We start from the raw sequence: 21,948 nt of genomic DNA, 5'->3' as shown, positions 1-21,948 counted from the left end.
GTTGTATTGCTTCTGTTGCTTCTGTTCAGTTACAGATTGATTCACTGAAACATACAATCTGACTACGTGGCAGCACTAGGTAGGCCAAACTAAGAAACCAATGCCGTATAGGTCTAAAACTACTTTTATTAGAACAGCTATAGTAACAGAATCTTGCAAGTCTGAATGTACTTCCTTCTTCCCTCACTTCATTTTTGCAGGAATTAGGGAGGGGCTTGTCTGAGGTGTTTTTTTAAAATTTGTTTCTTGGAATTGGCTCAAGCCATACTTGTCTGATAACCGATGCCTTGGTAATGGATTGCCTTGGAAACGGATCTTCCCACTGTCCTTGGACCATTCTCTACACTCTCTCTATCGCTTCCCTTACCAGCCTCAGTCCCCCTCCCACATTCCCAGTCAGGGCCATGGGAACAAAGTGTAGATGTGCTGCTCCCCTCTCTGCCAGCAACTCCCCCAAATCATTCAACAAATCCTGTTATTCATCTCTGCCCTGAGAGGTGATGCCCCCCCACACACACCTTCCTGCTGCACAGCCTGTTCTTCATCTTCCCGTTCCGGTAGTCCCCCCCCCCCCACTCCTTTCTTATATCCCGCATGTAGACAGAGCTGGGTATTTTCCCTATCCCCTACTTGTGCATTTGTCAGCTCTGTGGCCCCTTTCAACCCATAGAAGCCAGACTTTTGGCCATTCCGGGTTGCCCCAGTCTCTTGTAGTGGGAGACAGTTCATGTGGACGGGGTTTCCCTGGACACTTGCAATGAAACTGGCATACCCCTTATGGAACTTGCACATCTATCACAGCCTCCCACAATATCTGGGACTCTGGGTAGCCTTTCCACTGGATCGGGTATTCAAAGGTTTCCCCTTGTGTCTAGAGTCCAGAATAGTCTCTGCTTCATACTCTTCTTCTCCATCTACTAGTGCGGGGGGAGTGGAGTCATCCCAGTATGCAGGGGGAGGTGGGTGCCTCTCTCACAAGCAAAGACTGATGGAACACAGGATAAATCTTCATTGATGCTAACAACTGCAAACTGAAGGCCACTACGTTTACTTGTTTAACCACTGGAAGGGGGCCAATAAACTTTAAGTCAACTTTGAAGATCAGGGAGACAGCAAAAATTCTGTATAAAGCCACACCAAACCCTAGCCCCCTCTTACCAGCATGTCTGTGGCCGATTTATATGCTGCTTTTGTCAACTCTAGCTGCTGCTACTTTAAGCAAGTTCAGCACAAAAGTCACGTTGGTGCAGTCATATAGAAATTCTGCTGGTTTGCCCACCATAAATAGTTCACATTGAGTTGGGAAAGTCAGGAATTGGTCTTGGTCTCCTCTAAATTTTTCTGGCAAGCTCCCATGAGAATGCAGAAATACTGGCTGTGCTGCAGGCTGCTATAGGTTGAGGTAAATTCTGTCCCAACTGTTGTGTTAGGTGCATCATGGCATTTTATAAATTGGTTATTTGTATATCCGCTTGCTGATAGTGTTGCAACAATACTGCAGTGAGATGCCTGTCAGATAGTGGTGTACCCTACGGATTGGAGACTATCTCCAGTAACAATAATGAGATTGACTGCCTCTCTAGAAAGAGAGTAGGAGCCTTGCAAGATTGATGCCAGCCCAGTGCCATATACAGTAGGTCTAAAACTACTTTTATTAGAATAGCCATAGTAATAGTATCTTGCAAGTCTGAATGTGCTTTCCTCCTCCCTCACTTTATCTTCATGTGAAGTAGGGAAGGGCCTGTCTGATGTGTTTTCTTAACTTTATTTCTTGGGATGGGCTCACGCCATGCTTGTCTGATCATTGCCTTGGTAATAGATCTTCCCACTCTCTTTCAGAGCCATTTTCTATGCCTTCTACACTAGAGTGCCTAAACCTTTGTGTGTAATTATATGCCAGGTATTTTTTAAATGGTAACAAATTACCACATTTGATAAGATAGATGAAAGTTAATGTAAAGAGACTTTCCTATTACCTTTTTCACACTTATGCAACATGAAATAGCTCTCTGGAAGAGTAGTGAATTGGTGGAGACAGAATTGTCCCAAATTGGGAAGATACTGCTTGTTTGAGTATATTAGAACTTTACAATGGCCCTTGGAGAGATTATGGGTCAGTTGAGTCATCCAATCTGAACAACTCCTTGGATCCCACATTCAAGAGACATTTTGTGGGTTAAAAAGCAAACAGAGAAGATTCCTTGAATAAGTTTCCTTCTGTTCATAGTACTTGGACAATTTTTGTCAAAGAGAAAAATCTTTACCATATCCTTGAGGCAATATCTTTTTACTGTGCTACTGAAATATTAACTTTATTTTCAAGTATCCCGTATCTATTGTACTTTAGCATGGTGTTCCTGGGTCTTTATCTTAATTCAGTTACAAGACATTCTGCTTCAAAAAGTTAGCTACTTGAAGTAGGTCTTTTTTCAGAATTGTGCTGATCTATTTAAAATATTTGTTAATAAAAACTATTTGCATGCATTCATGAAATTGTACAAATGTATGTGTTAAAATAGTGAACAATACTAGATGAATCTAAATGGTTTAAATGAAGATTCCAAAGAACACATTTAAGTACATATCTCTTAGTTATTCTAAATATGTGAGTGTTCTATGCCTTCATATTTTTTCTTAAAATAATTTAAGGGTAAATGTATTCTAGTGAGATACCATAACAAATATTTTAGATATTTGAATAAGAATATCTTACTGAGTTAAACTACATTGGTTAAACGAAACTATTAATACCTCTTAGTTGAGTACTCCAATTAAACTGTTTTGGGAATTAAAATTAAATTTATACAGTACTTTAAAATGTCTGGTCTTTTCCAGAAATATAATTTAAGAATCCCGCATAAACAGAAAATGTTCAGATTCATATATTTTTTTCAGAAAACCAGTGTCACTGGAGGAAATATATGCCTTAATATTACACACTTTTTTTGTTACTTCTTTTAGTTCCATAAGTGTTTTACTATATTTACACGGTGAGGTCTTGTTAAGCTTAGTGTCCAGGTTAATTTTAGACTTGTGCAGCTAAGTTATACAGCACTATATATCTTAATCATTCTGTTGTGCTCTTTTGAAGTACCCTTAATTTATTTTCTTGTTTAATATTTAGTTTTATCTTTATCTAATATTATCCAACAAGGATTTTATCAGAGAATCTGTAGATAGCAGATTAAGTTTTAACTTTGAGATTTTATCTTCTCATAAAAGTATGTGTTGATTATGTAGAATAATACATACTGTAGATCAGAGATGAATTACGTTTTAATCTGAATTAGTTCATTGAATACATACTTGCATGTTAACCAAATAGTGCATCATTCTCTCTCTTCCCCCTTTTTAATCATCACTGCAGTTGTCCAGTAAAACTGCAGAAAGAGGCTAACTATTCTGTTACAAACTAGTGTTTTCTGAGAAAATACGTATGTGGTCCTTGTGAATAAAAATGGTAACTACATTATTTGACATACATTGCATTTGTGAGATTCATAATAGCTTTCTATTTCAGATTTGGCTTGTATGATAATTACCTTGAAGCTATAATTTTGTGTGTGATAGTTCCTTAGCAATGGCTTGGTACTCAATTTTAATGACAACATTCAGATATAATATGAGATTATGATTTAGTATTACAAGAACAAGCCCCAGCAAGCCCTCAGGTTCTTGTATGCCTCTTTCCTTTCTATTTTACATGAACTGTGTAGCATGTTATCGAAATGCTAAAGTATAATAATGGAAATAAATCAACTTCATAATTTATAGTGAAAAAAAAATTGTTTCTACAAACTATGGCTATGAGTAACACCAAATAGTTGATGATACAGGCTGTGGGAATTGAAAATGGAAGTCAAAAGTTCTCAACGTCTGATCAAAGGAGAATTGTGCAAACTCAAGATTCAGTGTGGCAAATATTTGCAATGTAATGTAATTTTTTAACAGTAATTTAACTTTACAACAGAATGCAACAGCCCATTGAAAATTTAGATATGAAGGACAGTTATTTCTGTGTATGCTTTTCCAGAAATAAGTTAGGATAATTGTATTTTTTTTTTTTAGATAATGTTTCTATTTCTGCAGATCGCAGCTGAGAATATAGATTTCCCTTATGAGATTGTAAATGGTTAAAAAAAAAGAGCTCCTTGTCCTGGCTCCATTAAGTAAAGTTATTATGAGAATTACTGATAAAGCATTTTTTCCAGTCTGCTGGAAAATTGTTTCAGATTTTGGCAGTCCACTTAAACCCGTCATTCTGCAAGCTGAAATGCATATAACATTAATACCTTAATAGTTATATTCTTGCCTTTCTAATACCATGATGTCCTGTTTTTGTGATCAGAGTTCTGTGCAGTTGGATATATTGCCTGTCTTCTTTACCCTCAGCTAAAGGGAGTTTACTTCTAATCCTGCTTCTGAATTTAGAAGCATGGAAGTTGTCAGTATTTCTCTGTGCTACTAATTTTTGCTCACCGAGCATCATTTCGTTGAATGATCACAGTTTAGAACCTCTTATTTTTTAGGCTTTCCTTTTTCAAGCCTGAGCTTGATAATTTGAAAAAATTACTGGGAAATGGGTATGTGTTTTTTTCCCCTAAGGTAGTAAACACTGATCAAGTAATCATGTGAATAACTTGCTTAGCAAATATGAACTTTTCAGGTTAATGACATCAGATTTTAAGTTTGGATTCCCATTCCTCTGTCTTTAAATTCATAGTTTAGAAGTTGTGGATACTACCTTGTTCACATATCGTAATTATGGCATGATCTGTCTTTGGGACCCATATTATCAGTCCATAGTGGTAAAAGACTACACTTCATACAGAAGATAGTACCATTTAAATATTAGGGCTAGGTGAATCATAAAAGCTATCATTTGTTCTATTTATAAGTATCTAGATGTATTTGACTAACATTTTTTGAAAATGACGTAAGGAACTAGATTGTCTTTAATATCCAAGAAGTATATTTTGTACACACTTTCTGTTTCTCTTTTATCTACTATATACCTGCTAAACTTTGAACCTAGCTATCTAGATGTTTAAACCTAGAATTCATTATTTTACTCAAAACAGATTGTTCATTCTCAATCTTGTTTCATTTCCTGGCTCTCATAGGAATCCTTCAACTACTTTCTACCAAGTGTTTCATTCGAACAAGTTACAGGAATCAAAGAACCTCTGGGATAGGTATGAATATTTAAGTATGGAAAGCATACATGCTTAAGTACGCATGAAGAGCTTTGCACTGTGCAGGTTTCTCGTCATCAAGTAATATGTTCATTTTAGCATCTTCTGCCTTTGTACTTGTTTATTTACCATGTAGGATAGCTAAAATATCCCAAAATTTTTCAGTTATGTAACTGTTGTCTTCTGGGCCATGTGGAGTCTTGCTCCATTTTATATATTACAACCTTTTCCTGGGAGAAAAGTATTTTTAAATTAGGTGTTCCCTAATGTTAGAATGAGAACTGCTATCAGTTGTAGCTAACAGCAGTCCAGATCTAGTTTTGAAGGCTATCAGTGGTGAAAATTGCCTGACTAAAGTATTTTGGGGGGAAAAATCATTTTTTTTTAAATTTCAGAGTTAAAAATAGCAAATATGGGATCTATATTGATTGGACAGAATAACAATTATAACATGTATCTACAAATTGAGTCATGGATAAATAAAAGCATTGAAAGAGAATTCAATTACAGCTGGGCATTTGGCGAGAAACTGCAACAAATCCAACTTTGAGGATACCACTTGTCAAAGTTGTGTTACTAATTCAACAGCTGCAATTTGCTTTCTCACAATATTAGTATTAAAGATTGGAATCTTGTTGGCTTTTCAGGCTTACAGTGTTCTTGTCTGTTTTATATTTTCTACTGCTAATTGAACATTAAGCACCCTTGTTTGTTTGCATTTGTGTTATTGAAGCAAAGAAAACTGAATGGCTTCTCTTAAAGCTTGCTTAATTCACGTGCTTGCTTATTTCAACATTTTAAAAGGACACGTTTTAGTTTTAAAAAATACAGGATTTAAAATCATAATGGTCTGAATAACTCATATTTTTAAAAAAATATGGAAGAACTACAAAGGCAGTTGAGATTCACATCCACAAGTACCCTTAATAATTTATTTCTACATTTTGAGGTTTCATCATGTTGTAAGATTAAGGAGAAAAAGATAATTCTTTGTTTTCACATGTAGAGTGTCAGATCTATTAGCTTCATGAAGACATTGAACAATATAGGGGTCAAAGAAGAATCTAGTAGTGTTCATCTCACAGGTTCAGTTTCATAAGCAAAACTGAAATTTCCTAATATGAAACTAATATCAGTTTCAGTCATTGCAAATTGGTACCAAACTGGACATGGCTGATGGAAGCTTGATTCAACCTCTAATGTCTCCCACAGTTAGAAAAAAAGACACTGTGAGTCTGTTAAAAACAAACAAATATAGTATAATAGGAAATGGAGGGAAGAGCATATAACCAAAAAAGGATACAAGGAAGACACAAAAAAAAAAAATGGGGATTGATCCTAGACCATACCCTACTTATTAAAAGTTCATTTTTTCAGACTTTTCTGTTCATACTATTTTTTAATTCATGGCTTGAATGCAGACGTTGCATTTTGTGAACAGATAGGCTTCCGCAGTCCACAAAGGCTCTGATGGAATGGAGAAAGTATGTTTCCTTTCACTAGCGATCTTCAAACAGAAGCTGAATAGCAATCTGTCCAAAATGATTTAGCAAATTTTGCACTGAGTAGGGGGTTGCACTAGAGATCCCTTCCAATTCTGTGATAATGCTGGAGTAGATAGAACTGGTTCAAGACAGCTTCATACATATACTCAGTAGCAGGTTGCTCTCTCAGTACCTGTGCAGAACTCATTTCAGTATTTCCTTATACTCATATCTAGTCTTGCTCCACTGAGGCAACTTCAGTATCTCAGAAAGAGTGACTTTTCATGAAGAAATTCATACAGTCTTTTTAATAAATGCTTTTAATGGAAGATATTTTTTTTATTTTTCACATGGGGAATGGACATTATTTATATATTGCTATGTATATGATGTTCTTATGTTGAATTTTAGAAGGTTTCTTTAATCTGAAATTTGACATAAATATAGAAAACATATGGATTATATATCTAAATGTGTCAGTTAAAGGGGAGAAATTGATCCTAAACCATACCCTACTTATTAAAAGTTCATTTTTTCAGACTTTTCTGTTCATACTATTTTGTAATTTATGGCTTGAATGCAGATGTTGCATTTTGTGAACAGATAGGCTCCCTCAATCCACAAGAGGCACTGATGGAATGGAGAAAGAGCAAATTTTCCTTTTCGGTCACTGGTACAGTCTCTGTGTGCCTTCAATTCTGCTTTGGAAGGTTTAGGAATCTTCTAATTATGTGGAGTTTTAGTAAGAAGAGAAAAATGTTTCTGTTTTTTCAGCTAAACAAGAACTTTTTGAGGGTACTCAAATGAATGGAAGCAAACTCTGAATCTAATACATTTACTTCTATGTAGATGTATATATCCATAACTCAGAAATCTGTAATATTTTATCTAAACAGCACTGATAGTTCAAGAATATATTCAGATACTTCATATCAGAGCAATCGTAAGGAATGTAAAATTCACTTATAATTTAATATAAGCCATTATTTTTCTCTCTTCGAAATTCTGATCAAGGGTCAGTACTTACATAGACAGTTTAGCAGCACCGATAGACAAGAGGGAGATGTGAATAGTGTCACGTTAGGCTATATTGCCCTGTAGTGCAGGGGTTCTCAAACTTTGTGATATCATTACTCCCTAGCATGATAATGAATTTGTGCACCCACCTGAAATCAATGATTTTATTGGGATTAGGGTTGCCCGAGAAATAAACCACTATATTTCTATCATAACTTCTTCACTTAGGCTTACTTTTACCAGCACTTCTGGTAAATTGGTCATCTTTAGCTTTTCTCTTACCACCCAGCATTTTTTTTTTCATTTTGAAAGACAGAAATTTAAAGCAACACATAAAATATTACTGAACTTCAGTGACATATACATATCTACAGACACTCCGAAGTCTGTGGATATGCTAGTACCTACTATACTGGAAATCACCAGCTGGCAGAACCAGTTGCTGATCACATCATAACTCTGATTGCATATGATTTTGACAGATTGCTAGACTCATGGGTTTAGCTATCTCTAAAAATTCATTCCTGGGCCCTTGGGCCCGCTGCAGTCTTGCCCAGGCAAAGAGGGAATTTTGACAATATTCATACTTTATTTGTACAAGCCTGACCAGCTCTTTCTTCTAACCCCCTCCTACAATATGTTGCATGATATATTTTGGATATATATGATTTAGCATTTTTAATGGGGGTTCAACCACAAAATATCATAGCTTTATAACTGCAGTTACCATAAGTGGATCTGGCATACTCTCCAGGGACTGTCAATTTTCTTGGGAACATTTTGAAGCCAACAAGAATTTGAATAAATAATTTCAAAACATAAAATACTACTGTATCTCATATACTGCACAGCAGTATGAGCTAAGTATTTGAAGAAACCTTTCTGTCTTATATATTTTAAATTACTGTTTTAAGAATTAAACACCATCACCATGTTGAACCTTCCTTTGGGAAGACACCATGTTTTTTCTTGCTTACCACTTGAACACTTGTTGCTAGGTGCACTAATCTCAGGAGCCTTTCACTACTTTAATTATTCAAAATAAGAGATTATAGAATGGCTTTTTAAAAAAAGTACACTGGGGAGCAATCAAACTTCTGCTTGTATAATATTTTTGCTGCTTGGCCTAGTGTATTCTGACTTTGCTATAGATACAAGGGAGGAGGACTTAAATTCTGCCTTTCAACACTGACAATTATATTTAGTCACAGCTCTCTGCTTTGTGATTACCTATGTTATTGTGTATTGTGTATTGTGATTGCAGCCTCTAGAATTCTGAGCCACTGACCAGTTCCAGTCTCAATACATCTGATAGATAAATTGGTTTCACTCAACATTTCATTCAGTCTGTATTTGGAAGTGAACTATCTGATTTGTACTTCCTGAACCACTTTAAATTCTGAACTTCTCCAAATTTGAATGCAGTATTTAACTTAACAGATGTTCTAGAATGTTTATATGCACCAGCATGTTCAGTCTCAGATGTGTTCACTCAGTAACACAAATGTTCTGTTGGCAATAACAACTCTGAAAATAAGACTGTAAAATGTCGTTTTTAAAGAAAGGTTCTCATAAGTTAATATCTTACACCAATTTATCCTAAACCTTTAGTATTTGCCACCGATACATATATTCACATTCATTATTTTCATTTTAGATTTACTTGTTCATCTGCTTTCCCATTTCACTGAATAGTTTGATGATTGTTAGTACTAAGGGTGTATGAGTCAAGCAAGAACTTACTTGAATTCAAGATTTGATTTAAACCATTTGACGTTCAGTTCAATAAAATATTTAATCATAAAAATATTAAACATCTGCAGCTATTTTAACTTTGGCAAAATGGACTGAAAATGGTAGCCATGGTAAACCCTTAAAGGACATTAAGTCTGCAAAGCATCAACCCAAAATATTTTCTCTGCACCTTTTTTAGAGTAGAAGTAGCGGGAATGAAGAATGGGAAGTAGTGTAGCCTTCAGTTGTCCAACAGTTTTGATATTTTCTGCCTTTTCTCCCAGAAGTACAGAAGTGTACATAGTACTTCCCCCTCCAATTTTATACCTGAAAAAACAACCCTGTGAGATAGGATGTCCTGAAAGATAGTGACTAACACAAAGTCAGAGTGTCCAAGGCTGTGGTCTAGTACCTATAAAGAAGTTGTGTCAAGTAAGTGCAGAAAGTGTCATATTGCAATATAAAAATAAAAACTTTTAAAACTAGTATAAAAATGAAAGAACTTACTAAACATTAAGAGTCTATCACTCTTACCTGCTTGTTTTTCTGGCTGGGGTCACTGGTAAGGTTAGTTATGTCTGGTAAGAGGCTGTTTTAAAAAATTCTGAAAGTGTTACCATATATTGTGTACACACACACACCACAAAACTCATATTAAAAAATCTGTATTATGCACAGTTAAGTCCAACAAGTACATTATCTCAGATTCACTCAGTCCAAACAAAAGAGTGAGAGACAAGTGGCAGAAATGATGCAGTGGTGGTTACTGCTGCTGTTAGTGGGAGTGGAAAGAATGAAATGGAAATTGAAAGTACTGGAGACTGGACACAGCGACCAATTGGGATCATACTGTAGGGCAAGCAAATAGATTGAGCATTAAGGTCAGACAAGAATAAAAGAGTATGGATTTGAAAAAAAAGGTTCACAAAAGAAATAGGATTTTTTTTAATGCAGTAGAATAATTCTTTTTCTTTCTCTCTGTGTCTCCAAGCAAATCTTCCTAAACAAATTCTATCAGAATGAGACACAAGCAGAGCAGTGCTTCTTCAAACATTGTTATAGGCAGGGTTTATAGATGAGACAAAAACTCATCAGCCAGCTACTTATATTAGTATCAAAAAGCCAATCAGCCCTCTGCTTTATCTACATATGGAAGGAAAGCTGCAACAGGGGTTGAAACTGCAAATCTGTGATGGTCTTCAGAGTTCCAAATTGTCTCTGAATCTAAAGCAGTTTGAAAGCATCTGATTCAGTACATCAAAGGTTTGATCCAAAGACCTTAAATCGTACATTAAATTGTCTTTGAAGCTTTGCATAGCTGTATTTGTTTATTAGTTATCCTGAAATTCTATTTAGAAGTAATGTGTGCAGTTGTCCACCTGATAATGCTTTTGGATGTAGGTGTTTTGTCATTTGATTCTTAAGTATTCCAGTATTGAACTTAGATGGTTGTTTCAAAGCATCATGGGGCCGTCCAGAAATATGACTGGTTTCTATAGGTATTTGAAAAACATCCTATGTCTGTATAGAGAGAGAGGTTAGATACATTTGTGAAATAAAAAGACAAAAAATGTCTGCTTCCCCAGCTTCAGATCACATACCACTTCATCATTAAGTGTATGGTTGAGAAGAGAAACAAAAAAAAGTTCTTATTAGTTGGGAAAAAATGGGGAGGGAGGTAGAATGGCCTGATGAAGTTCAGTATTGTACTACATAACCAGAAAGCCGGAGCTAGAAATAAGAGTGAATGATTCCATTTATGAAATTGCAATAAAGTTTTTACTTTAACGTATATTGTTTCAAGAGAAAAGGCAGATTCTTTTTTTTTCCCCACACTCCTTAGAACGTTGTGGGTTATTCCACCACTGTGTATGTCTCCTGTTCTCAGTTAGCCCTGAATTTGAGTTACTCCTTTCCTACATGATAGAAATATATTGTGAAAGTTCATTCTCTTGTGTGCTCACATAATACAATGTGTTACTGAATTTAAATTCCACCTTTCCTTTGGAATCTCTAGTGATTAACACATGGTGACCTCCTTTAATTATATCCTCAAAACAATAACCTTGTATGAGAAATGGAGCAAAGGGGATTTTTTTTATTGAATTTATGCTTGTGTTTCTGTAGTCCATATTGAGATTATACATTTTTTTAAGTGTGTATTAAAGCATGATACATATTTTAAAATGTTAGATTATTCCATGCAAACATAAGTTAAAATGGAAAATGTCAAATTACAGAATAAATAGTACAGGAAATGATATAACACCACTGAATGACTTAAATGTGTAACCCTATAAAACATTGGGAGAATTCTTCCCTGGTATCTTCTGCATATAAGATTCACACAACTTTTTTAAGGATGCTTGAAGAGGTTGTGTGTGTCTGATAGAATTTTTACCTGTCTTCCTCTGCCTCCTATCTGAACAATAGATGTCCTTGCCTTGCTTGTTTGTTACACCAGTTTGTGACCGCATATGCAGTTTTTAGTTAAAGAACAACACAGAGAGAGACAAAAATACAATTAAAAATCAATTATTTTAATTAAAGCAACCAAATTTTCAGTATATGTGTAAACTAATATAAACAGAACTGCAAACCCAGACCAGGCCACCCACACACCAACAGAGTAAGATAGTTTTAAATTACTTTCTGAAATTCAACAGGAAAAGTCACAATCTGATCTTGAGAGGCAAGCTGTTCTGCAAAGAGGCAGCTGCAACAGAGAAGGTCTTCTGGCTCCTGCCGCCTTAGCTGTATAGGGCAGGCATATTATACTTAGGAAGATACGATTCTAAAGGTAACTGGGAGCCAAGCCATATAGGGCTTTATACGTAAGCACCAGCAGTTTGTTTTGCACTCAAAATGCTATTGATAGCCACAAAACAGGTGTTATTTGCCAAAGCAACTCTCAGCCACCAGGAGGAAGGCAGTTGCTTTCCAAACCAACTTTGTTTCCCAGTGGTCTTCAAAGAAAGCCCCCAGTAGAATGCTTTGCAGTTAGGGTATAAGCCACTGTGGAAAGAGATTCTGGTCCATAAAGGGCAGTAAGTGGCATATAACCAATACTGGGCAAAAGCAACTTTGGCCATACCTTCTATAGTTCCAGCAGGAGCTGTGAGTCTAGGAAAACCTCCTAATTGCAGGCATGCTTCATAGGAGGGACTGTGACTCTCAAGAGCTAAAACCTTTATCCAGAGCTGTGGATTGAGCCAGATATATCAGTGACATACAGCAGTGACATACTGCAGCTGAGTCTTTCAAGGATCTACTCTGATCTTGTTTTGACCCACCCAAATCCTCAATTATTCCCTTCAAGCTCTGTGTCAGGATTACCACAGCTTATCCAGCTCATCTTGGGGTGGCAGTGTATAATTATTAGCATACTGATACTTCATCCCAAACTGATGGATGGCATCTCTCAGCAGCTTTGTGTAACCTCTTTCCACAGGGAGTGTGATCCTGTCCTGGGCTTTGTAGGAGCCAGCATCTCAAATTATTTTTGTTCATCCCATCTTTCACAGCCCCCAGGTCTCAGATAATGACTCCACTGCATCTCCGACTTGGTTTAAGGTGGCAGTGTATAACTGGGTATCATCAGTATATTGATATCTTACCCCAAACCAGAACATGGTTTTATACAGATGTTAAATAGCATGGGAGAAAGAACTGAATCTTGTGGCATCCCACAATGGAGGACCTAAAGCAGTGTTTCCCAAGCCTGGGTAAATTACCTAAAATTGGGTAAAAATGGTTTTTCTTTGGGTAACAACACACAAACCCATTACCCAATCACAACAGGGACATTTAAATTGACTTAAAGTGTTCTACCTACATTGGGTGAAAAGGACTTTCTATAACCAGTTTTGAGTAATGAAGGAAAAAGTTTGGGAAGCACTGAGCTAAGGGCTCAACTGCTTATCTCCCATAACTACTAATTAGAACCATATACTCAGTAAAGAGTGGAACCACCACAAAACAGTGTCCGTTTCTTCCACTTCTTGCAGGTGGTCCAGAAGGATACTGTGTGGAATGCTACCTAACTCCCAAAGGTTTAATAAGACCAGGGGGGCTGCACTTGCTTTGTTTTGAAATATGGAATAGTAGTTATGTTTCATAAAATAGGTAAATACACAATTACGTTCCTAAGTAATAAGTTTAAGTACAAACTTCAAAACCTAAAAAAACAATTAAAAAAATCTATTTTCCATGTATTACAAAATTGTGGAACCTACACTTGATTAAATGTACCAACTATTGCTTTTTAGTAATAAAAATGAATGGGCTTTAAAAGATCAGAATTTTTTTTCTGGATGTTGTGAAATTGTGAAGTTGGGATGACTACTAAGACTGTTTTATAAACACTTGCCAACATGAAATATTAAGTGTCTCCTTTTTAAAGGAGTGAGTGAAACCTCTTAAACATGAAGGGTGTTTCCGTTATTGACTGCTTTTAAAAGAAATAAAATGAACATTTTGTTTTCATGCCTCTTTTGAAAAAGTTGCTAAAAGTCCACATTTCAACAAGCATCCTTTGCTCTTATACAGTGTTTTCATCTGACATATTTTGCTTTGTTTAATATATGCTATTAAATAATGAGTATTTAGTACATTTCTATATAAATAATGAATATTTAGTACATTTCTATTCTACCTCAACAAGAAATTTTGAGATGGATTCCAACTATAAATTTTAGAGAAAATTTAAGTGTTTCATATGATAGGGAGAAACAATGGAGAATAAGTTTACAATAAAAAAGTGTCGGTGATTCTTTTCAGGCACTCTCTTGGTGAGAATTAAACTGGTATTGCTATGATTCCTGTCTGTATGGGATGCAAGTTAATTGGCATTTTATAGCTTTTCATGTTGGATATTTATGTTAAGAATTTACGTACATTCACCCAGAGTAATGGTATTGGCTCATAGAAAGAACAAATAAATAAGTTACTCAAGTATTAAACATATTGTGCTGAAAGTTCATAGTGATGTGTTAGTCATTTCAGTCTTCTACCATTTATCTTTATGTGCTCTGTGTATCTTACGAATCAGAAATCTGGAAGTGATTATACAAATTTTCAGCAAGAGTAAATACGAAGCACAATTGCATGTTGCTGTTTAAAGTGATCAGTTGTTTGGCAGTCGGTTTTTTCTTTAATATTCCTTAAACATTTGAAAAAGTGAATTAATTTTTAGTATACGCCAGCTCACTGACTACTCAGCAATAGCTCCTAGACACGTGATTCATCACAACTTGACAAGGCTCTTACTTTTGAGATTGGATAAAGATTCTCAAGGCACATGGTGCTTCTACATAAGACTCTTTACTGTATATTAAGTTGAAGCTAAGTTGAAGTTGAATGGTGGCAAATATCAAAGCAAGTTTTGATATTACACTGGGGGAGAGTCAGAAAAAAAGTCAAATCCTTCCAGGATAATTTCATTTATTTATGGAAAGATGGGTTTTGATTAATATAGTGGTTAAGTTACTGTCCTTGTTTAATAATGCCAATACTTCGTTGTAAAGGGCATTGTAATATATGTACATCTATAAAAGAGTGAAATATTAACACTTGAAGTTATATACCATAGTGCAAATTATTTTTGCCATTATTTAATAGTTAAATAGTTAAATAACTAAAGTATGAAGATCATAAAATCTTGATAGTCTTGGACTACATATTGTTTGCTAGAGCTTAATCTCTTTTATTATAATAAGTGTTAAAAATAATAAATTCACAGTGTGGAAGCAAGTTTTTGTAATATCCAATTAAGAGCATCTGAATTTGTCTTATTTTCATACTGGATTATAAAAATATAAATAATTACATGTGAACCAAGTTCACTGGCTAACAATAGGTTAAGAAATGAAAAATAGATGTAACTTTCTAGTAGTGAGTGCAGAATGCTTTGTATAAAAATATGACAAAATACAGTGAATTTTCTCTATAGTAAATTTATTAAATTTATTATTAAAAATACTAAATTTAGTTTCTGTGATTAGTGAAAGTATTATAGAAGTAAGCTTTGGAAACTGCTGATACTAATTTAAAAATCAGGTTCCAGATCTTGTTGTAATCATAAGGAGATGACATTTTGTTCAGTATGGCCCAGGATGATACAAACTTCCGCTAGAACCTGAGCCCAGATTCTATATAAAATGTCTGGTGGCAATGATGATGTGGAACAAGTTGGAACTCTCCTAACAATCAGTCTTGTGTAGTTTTACTGTAGAAGAATTAGTTTGTTTTTTGCCACTAAGGTGCTTTTACATATTATCATGCTGATCCAAGAGACTTGCATCAAAATGTCACTTTCAAACACACAGTGGTTGACCTGGTTATGATTATGAACTATTTCAGTTGCATATTAAGGTGCTCAAATATGGGAGACCATAACAGCCAATAGGATGTGGGCAATATTTCTTTCCTTGTACTCTCAAGAGGTCTGTGCTCAGTTTCAGCAAGGCCCAAAGACTGGCATAGTTTTATCTGGGGCCAAAACTAGCATGAACTAGTTATGTCTAAGTCCCATTGAAGACATTAATATTCTCAGTTCCCACTGATTTTGATGGGATTTAAATATGTCTCACTTTCTCTGGGATATAATGCCTATGATTTGAAGATACCATCCTTACTTGCTTGTTCTCGAGTATATGGAATTAAGACTGGCCAATCATAGAGGTTTGTAATGATCACTAAGCTATAGAAGAACGTTGAATGCAAAGTGCTGTAAAAATGCTGACTTGTGAAAATATAATGGAACTCTTCACCTTTCCAGCACTTTTGCTGAACAGCATTTCAATGAACTTTAAGCTCATATGTGTCTTGTCTTTTCTTTTAAACAGTGCATCTGCTGGGGGTGTTGTAGCCATTGATAACAAAATAGAACAGGCAATGGTAAGTAAGGAACTTAATTGATTATTTTGCTTACAATACTGATCATATATCCTGACTGTAAGACTGTTATTTGGAGATTTTAATATAAATAATTATATGTTTTAGAATTTTCTATCTGTCCCAAATTCTTCATAGGTAGAGAATAATAACTACATAAGAACATCATGGCACAGCACAGATTATAGTTTGCTCTAGTTTGTTGGTTATCTGCATTTTGTCCTTTAGCAACTCTGTTATGAGCAAAATAGCACCAATTCTGAAATAATTTGGGGCTGATGTAGAATTTTTAGCAACAAAAATGCACAAGCTAATACTTGCTGCTATGTAATTAAAACTCAAATTCTGAATGTTTTAGCTGAGCAAATACAGTTTGAATTCTGTGGCAGAATTATTGTTACTTCAGTCATCCAAAATATTTCTGCTTTATAGCTATTAGAATTCTGCCTAAAATGGTCTAATTTGTTAGTTATATTTTTCATAATACTATTTATTTATTTTTAAATATAATGATTTAAATAATTACTTTTGAAAATATGATGCATTGAAATATTTGGTTTGTGAACATAAAAATTAGATTTGTTAGTTTTTAGGTACATTGTTTGTTTATTTGATTTATATAGCTGCCCATCTCACATACGTGACTCTGGGCAGCATACAGTAAAATAGATAAAAACAAATAAAATGCATAATATAAAATAAAAGCACATGGCAGTTGAGCTTCATAAAATAATCATCAACAAAGCCAAGAGATGGCTCTATCACCCTTCCTGGGCACAAAACCATGTTTTTAGAACCTGGGGAAGGGCCAGCAGGGCCGGGGCTAACCTAATCTCAGGTGGAATTACGTTTCACAGGGCGGGTGCCACAGCAGAAAAGGCCTTCTTCCTGGGCCCCACCAGCTGACACTCCTTAGCTGATGGCACCTTGAGCATCCTTCCTGCGAGGCTGGGTGGGACAGGTAGAAACAATTGGGGAGATACAGTCCTACAAGTAGTCCGGTCCCAAGCCATGAAGGGTTTTAAAGGTAAATGCCAGCACCTTGAATTGCACCCAGAATACTGGAAGCCAATGCAGATCGCAGAGCAGTGATGTCACATGTGCTGAAAAACCAGTGCCATTAACTTTCCGGGCCACTGCATTCTGCACCAGCTGAAGCTTCCAAATGCTCTTCAAGGGCAGCCCCATGTAGAGTGCATTGCAACAGTTACATTTCCAGAGGCTAAATTCTCTAATCGGTTAGTCAGTTCTTTAGTAATAATATTTATATAAAATATAAAAAAAATAAATGGTTTAAATAATTACTTTTAAAAAGGCTAAATTCTCTAGTTTGTTAGCTAGTTTTGTAGTAAGAATGTTTATACACACACACACACACACACAATGATTTAAATAATTACTTTTGGTTTGTAAAGACTTAATAAAAATAGGTGCTATAGATCAACATAGTTACATCTCCAAAGTCTAAATTTTCTTGCTTTCCTGACAGCCTGGTTTGTTATGGAAAAAAAAAATAGAATGATGTACAATATACTTTTCTCTATTTGCCCTAAATTTTGAGTAGTAGCCAAAGTAACCCGTCATACTGAAGAATAGTACATTTTGGATAGACTAGAATATTTTTTACTAATGGACAGTTCCTATACCTACGATTGCTGATTAATAGAGGGGCAATATTTACAGATTTGTCTTCCAAGAGGGATTTACTTAGGGAGTCAGCGTATTAGTTTCAGTACAATTAGATCCTTGCATCAAATTGAAATTTCAAGATACAGAAGAACTATGACATTAAAATATTTTAATGTGTTACAGTAGCCATGCTGGAAGAACCCCATATGAAGGCTCATGTGGGATAAGGGCCTAATTGAAACCATGGCACATTTTCTTTATAAGGACATCCCATTTACTTTAAATAATGTATTTAATAGCATCACCATCTGCAGCACACACGTGAAAGAAGGAAGCATAAAGAGCAAGTGATTTTTTTCTGGGGATGGTGTTCTAAGCATAGGATGACTAGTACTATAGATCAGTTGTGCATCTAATATCTAAAAGCAAAGGCTACTTTGAGCAGAATCTTTGAGATGCAAGTGAATCAACATGTTTATATTACATGCAGAACCATAAACCAGTTAACCACTTTTTAGCCTAGACAAACAGAGCCTGAGTGAATATCTAATGGATTGTGCAAACCCAGAAAATTGGGTTGAGTATGTCTTGATAAATGTAACCATATATAAGTTATGCAAACACAGTCATTGTGCAAATTCATACAAGAGAAGGCATTCTTTTAGGCTGAAAAGACAGTTGCCACTTGTATCTTCAAGATCCCCTTATTTTAAATTTGTATTTATAGCCAGGTACTGTTTTAAAGGCCTGGCATGCTATGGTCCATGGGGTCACGAAGAGTCGGACACAACTTAACAACTGACAACAACAACACTGTTTTAAAGAGAACTATTGGGGATTCCTGCAGAGCATATGGATTAGTTTCCAGAATAGCAGCTCCGTTGGCCTTAGTGTCATTAGTTTCTGTAAACCAGAACCTACCCATAGCAAAGTCCTCTAACGTAAATAAACCTTACACAGTTTGTTGAAATGAGACTTTCAGCTGCCTTATGTTTGCCCACACATACCTGTAATGGTTGAGCATGTAAATAAAAAAAGAAATGCTTCTCTCCTGATTTAAAATGCTTCAGTCCTGATTAGTCACAAAAGGCAAGCAAGTTCTTTTCTTGTTCACCCAGGAAGCCCATTTGATAATCCTGGACAATCCTTACTCTTCCCACTCAGTTGCAGGAGTGTTGAAGCTGTAATAATGGCTTTTCTTCCAAAGAAATATGATATACTCTTTTTGTAGTAATATTTAAAGCTTTCTTTTTTTTTTTTTTTGAAGGAGAGAACTGAATCTGTGGTAGCCCAAAATCAGAAAGAGTCTTGTAACATCTTTTAAGACTAACATGTTTTATTATAGGGTTTATATTTTTATGAGCTACAGCTACATAGAGTGGCTAAACTGATGTAGGGTTTAAATACATTGGGATGGGGTAGAGAGAGTCTGGTGGTTATGCAGATGAGCATTCCACAGACAACGGATTACAAGTACCTTAACAATTGTAATGTTAGGAGGAGAGCTACTTCAGCTGCCACTTTTTGAGCTGCTCAAATTAGATTTTTTGAAATACCTATTTCTGTTCATAAAATATACAAAACTCTTCAAAAAGAGAGTAAAGAGCCAACAGCTTATGCTACTTATATGACATTATTTTCTTATTTTCATTTCTTCAAAAGTAAACATGAGTCTAATTAAGATCAAGAGTGTAGTGTACAGAGAAGAGTAATCGCTTTCCTGAATTTCCCCTGCCCATAAAAGTAGTTAAGCATCAACGAAGGGTTCCCATTCATATTCATGGAGGCTTTAACTAAATGCATAGGCTTAAGTTTTCAGGGGTATCCTAACTTCTCACTATGGATTGTATCCCAATCAAGAGCCATGCTTGCTTTTGAGTAAAATAAACCTATTTGGTGTAATGTGCAGTTGGATCTTAAGAATAATTACTTGCTTCCTGAAAACAAGGTATAGATTACAGTGTGTTTTTTTTAATGGTTTGGAGACTGTAGGTCTTTATAGCAATATTATTCCTTGGCAGTATGTGTATCTAGTTTAGGTAAGATTTCTTGATATTTTTATTTTACTTGCATATATTATTTAAACTCATACCGAAGTTTTATTCAAGTATTGGGAGTGAAATAAGAGCTTGATATGGAATGCTCTAATGGTCTGATTTGCCATTTACAGGATCTGGTGAAAAGCCATTTGATGTATGCAGTCAGAGAAGAAGTGGAAGTACTGAAGGAACAAATAAAAGAATTAGTTGAAAGAAACTCTTTACTTGAACGGGAAAATGCACTCTTAAAATCTCTTTCAAACAACGATCAGTTGTCACAACTCTCAACCCAACAGGCCAACCCAAGTAGCACCTCTCAACAGCAAACAGTGATAGCACAGCCTCCACAGCCAACGCAACCTCCACAGCAGCCGAATGTTTCCTCAGCATAAAGCTTTCTTGCCTCGTTAAGAACTGAAAGCAACCTGTCCTTGTGTGCCACTGGTCCTCTTTCCACTTTATATGAAAGCAAGTAGCCATGCTTCAGTTGTGTGTTTTGGCCTTTTCAGTATTAGACAATCATTCTGCAAGCGCTTTCCCTCAGTGAGATGTCATACAACACAGTTGGTGTCCAATTATGCCATCAGTGCACAAGGGGAAATGTAGGAGGAGTTAGAACGCAAAAATCTGCATTTGTTTGATGCACGTGAGTGGAGGTCTTTAAGAGCTTTAGCGAGGCTCCTCCAGGTTTCCATTACTCATGGATTACTTTGAGCCTTGCGTTTTCACATAGTAACAGTTCATCTTTAGAGCCACTGTTCTTTCAATGACAAGTAACACTTGCCTACATTAGTTTCATTTATTTGTTTTATTTATTACAGGGCTGCTATTCATAATGTACGTGAACAATGTCACAGAACTTTTAATTTTTTTAAAAAAAAATAAATGTAAGTATCAGTAAAACTTGATAGACAGGATCGAGTTTAATAGATAAAATGTGTAGGCAATAATTGAACAAAAGAATCCTGGCCTATTTCTAACACTAATGGCAATTTACCTTTTGGTATTTATTTTCAGTAGTTAAGATCCAGCTTGAATGTAAATTTTTGTATAGTGTAAGTACGAAGACCATAGTGCATCTGTACAGGTAGTCGCCAGTCATTGTGATATAATAATTGATGGGCTATTTTGATGAAGAAGACTTTGCTCATTTCTGTTTCTACTTTCTAATAGAGAAATTGCCATGATTCCTCTGCTTTTTGACATTTCGTATGATTTTTTGGGGGGGCGGGTGGGAATAAAAAGCTGTGAAATTGTTCAACCTACTTTGTAACCAAAGAAGCAAAGCTGTGTAATTGAGTTTTTATTTTATAATGCACATTCTTTATGTATTTTTATTTAGTGTTCTCATTCACATTTTTCTTTGCTGTCTAGCATGATCTGCATGACCTATAATCTTTGAACCACTTTCGTACCTCATGTTTTATCCAGCACTCTTATTGTGATATGTAATAGTCTGTGAACAATGTCAAATTAAAAAGAAAGAACAGCTAGTGTGGTGGAGCTGAGCTGGTGTGTTATGCACTAGTTTAAAAAATGAAGTGAGCCATCTTTTGTTCATTTAAAATGGTGTTTTGAATTTCGTATGCAGAAAACGTTTTGTTACATTGCAGATTTTAATGTATTTAATAAATGCAACATGCAGATTAAGTGCAGTGTATACTGAGTATTTAAATTAAAATGTACATTTCATAAATACAGTTTCAAGAGACCATTTGTGTATACTAACGTAGTATGTCAGAAGTTGATGTACGATATATTTTAACAGTTTCTGAAATTAAACTGAGGTTTTGTTGAAAGGTCTGACTGTAAATGTATCCAGAAGGTGCCTAGGTTAGTGTTTTGAAGAAACATTCAAGTTAATATCCTATACATGCTGCTACTCTGTGACACTGGTTATAGTATAGGTATATTAGATTTTAAGGAATGGATTGCACACAAACTATAAAACTTGAA

General features: G+C 35.4%; 1 protein-coding gene across 2 annotated transcripts in view; it reads left to right on the top strand.

Annotated features, from left to right (window-relative positions):
* The window catches only part of TSC22D2 (TSC22 domain family member 2), a 32,963-nt gene extending 11,275 nt beyond the window's left edge, over nucleotides 1-21,688 (top strand). The window contains exons 2-4 of one of the 2 annotated variants that reach the window (XM_063306581.1): nucleotides 5,124-5,195; nucleotides 16,276-16,327; nucleotides 20,124-21,688. In XM_063306581.1, the coding sequence (XP_063162651.1) occupies nucleotides 5,124-5,195; nucleotides 16,276-16,327; nucleotides 20,124-20,384 (385 nt within the window). In that variant the 3' untranslated portion in view covers nucleotides 20,385-21,688. The remainder of the gene's footprint in view (nucleotides 1-5,123; nucleotides 5,196-16,275; nucleotides 16,328-20,123) is intronic. The other variant, XM_063306582.1, reaches the window with a different exon arrangement.
* Nucleotides 21,689-21,948: the final 260 nt, after the last annotated feature.

The sequence above is a fragment of the Candoia aspera genome, chromosome 6 (genome assembly GCF_035149785.1).
Source record: "Candoia aspera isolate rCanAsp1 chromosome 6, rCanAsp1.hap2, whole genome shotgun sequence".
NCBI lineage: Eukaryota > Metazoa > Chordata > Lepidosauria > Squamata > Boidae > Candoia > Candoia aspera.
This window is presented reverse-complemented; position numbering and strand designations above follow the sequence as displayed.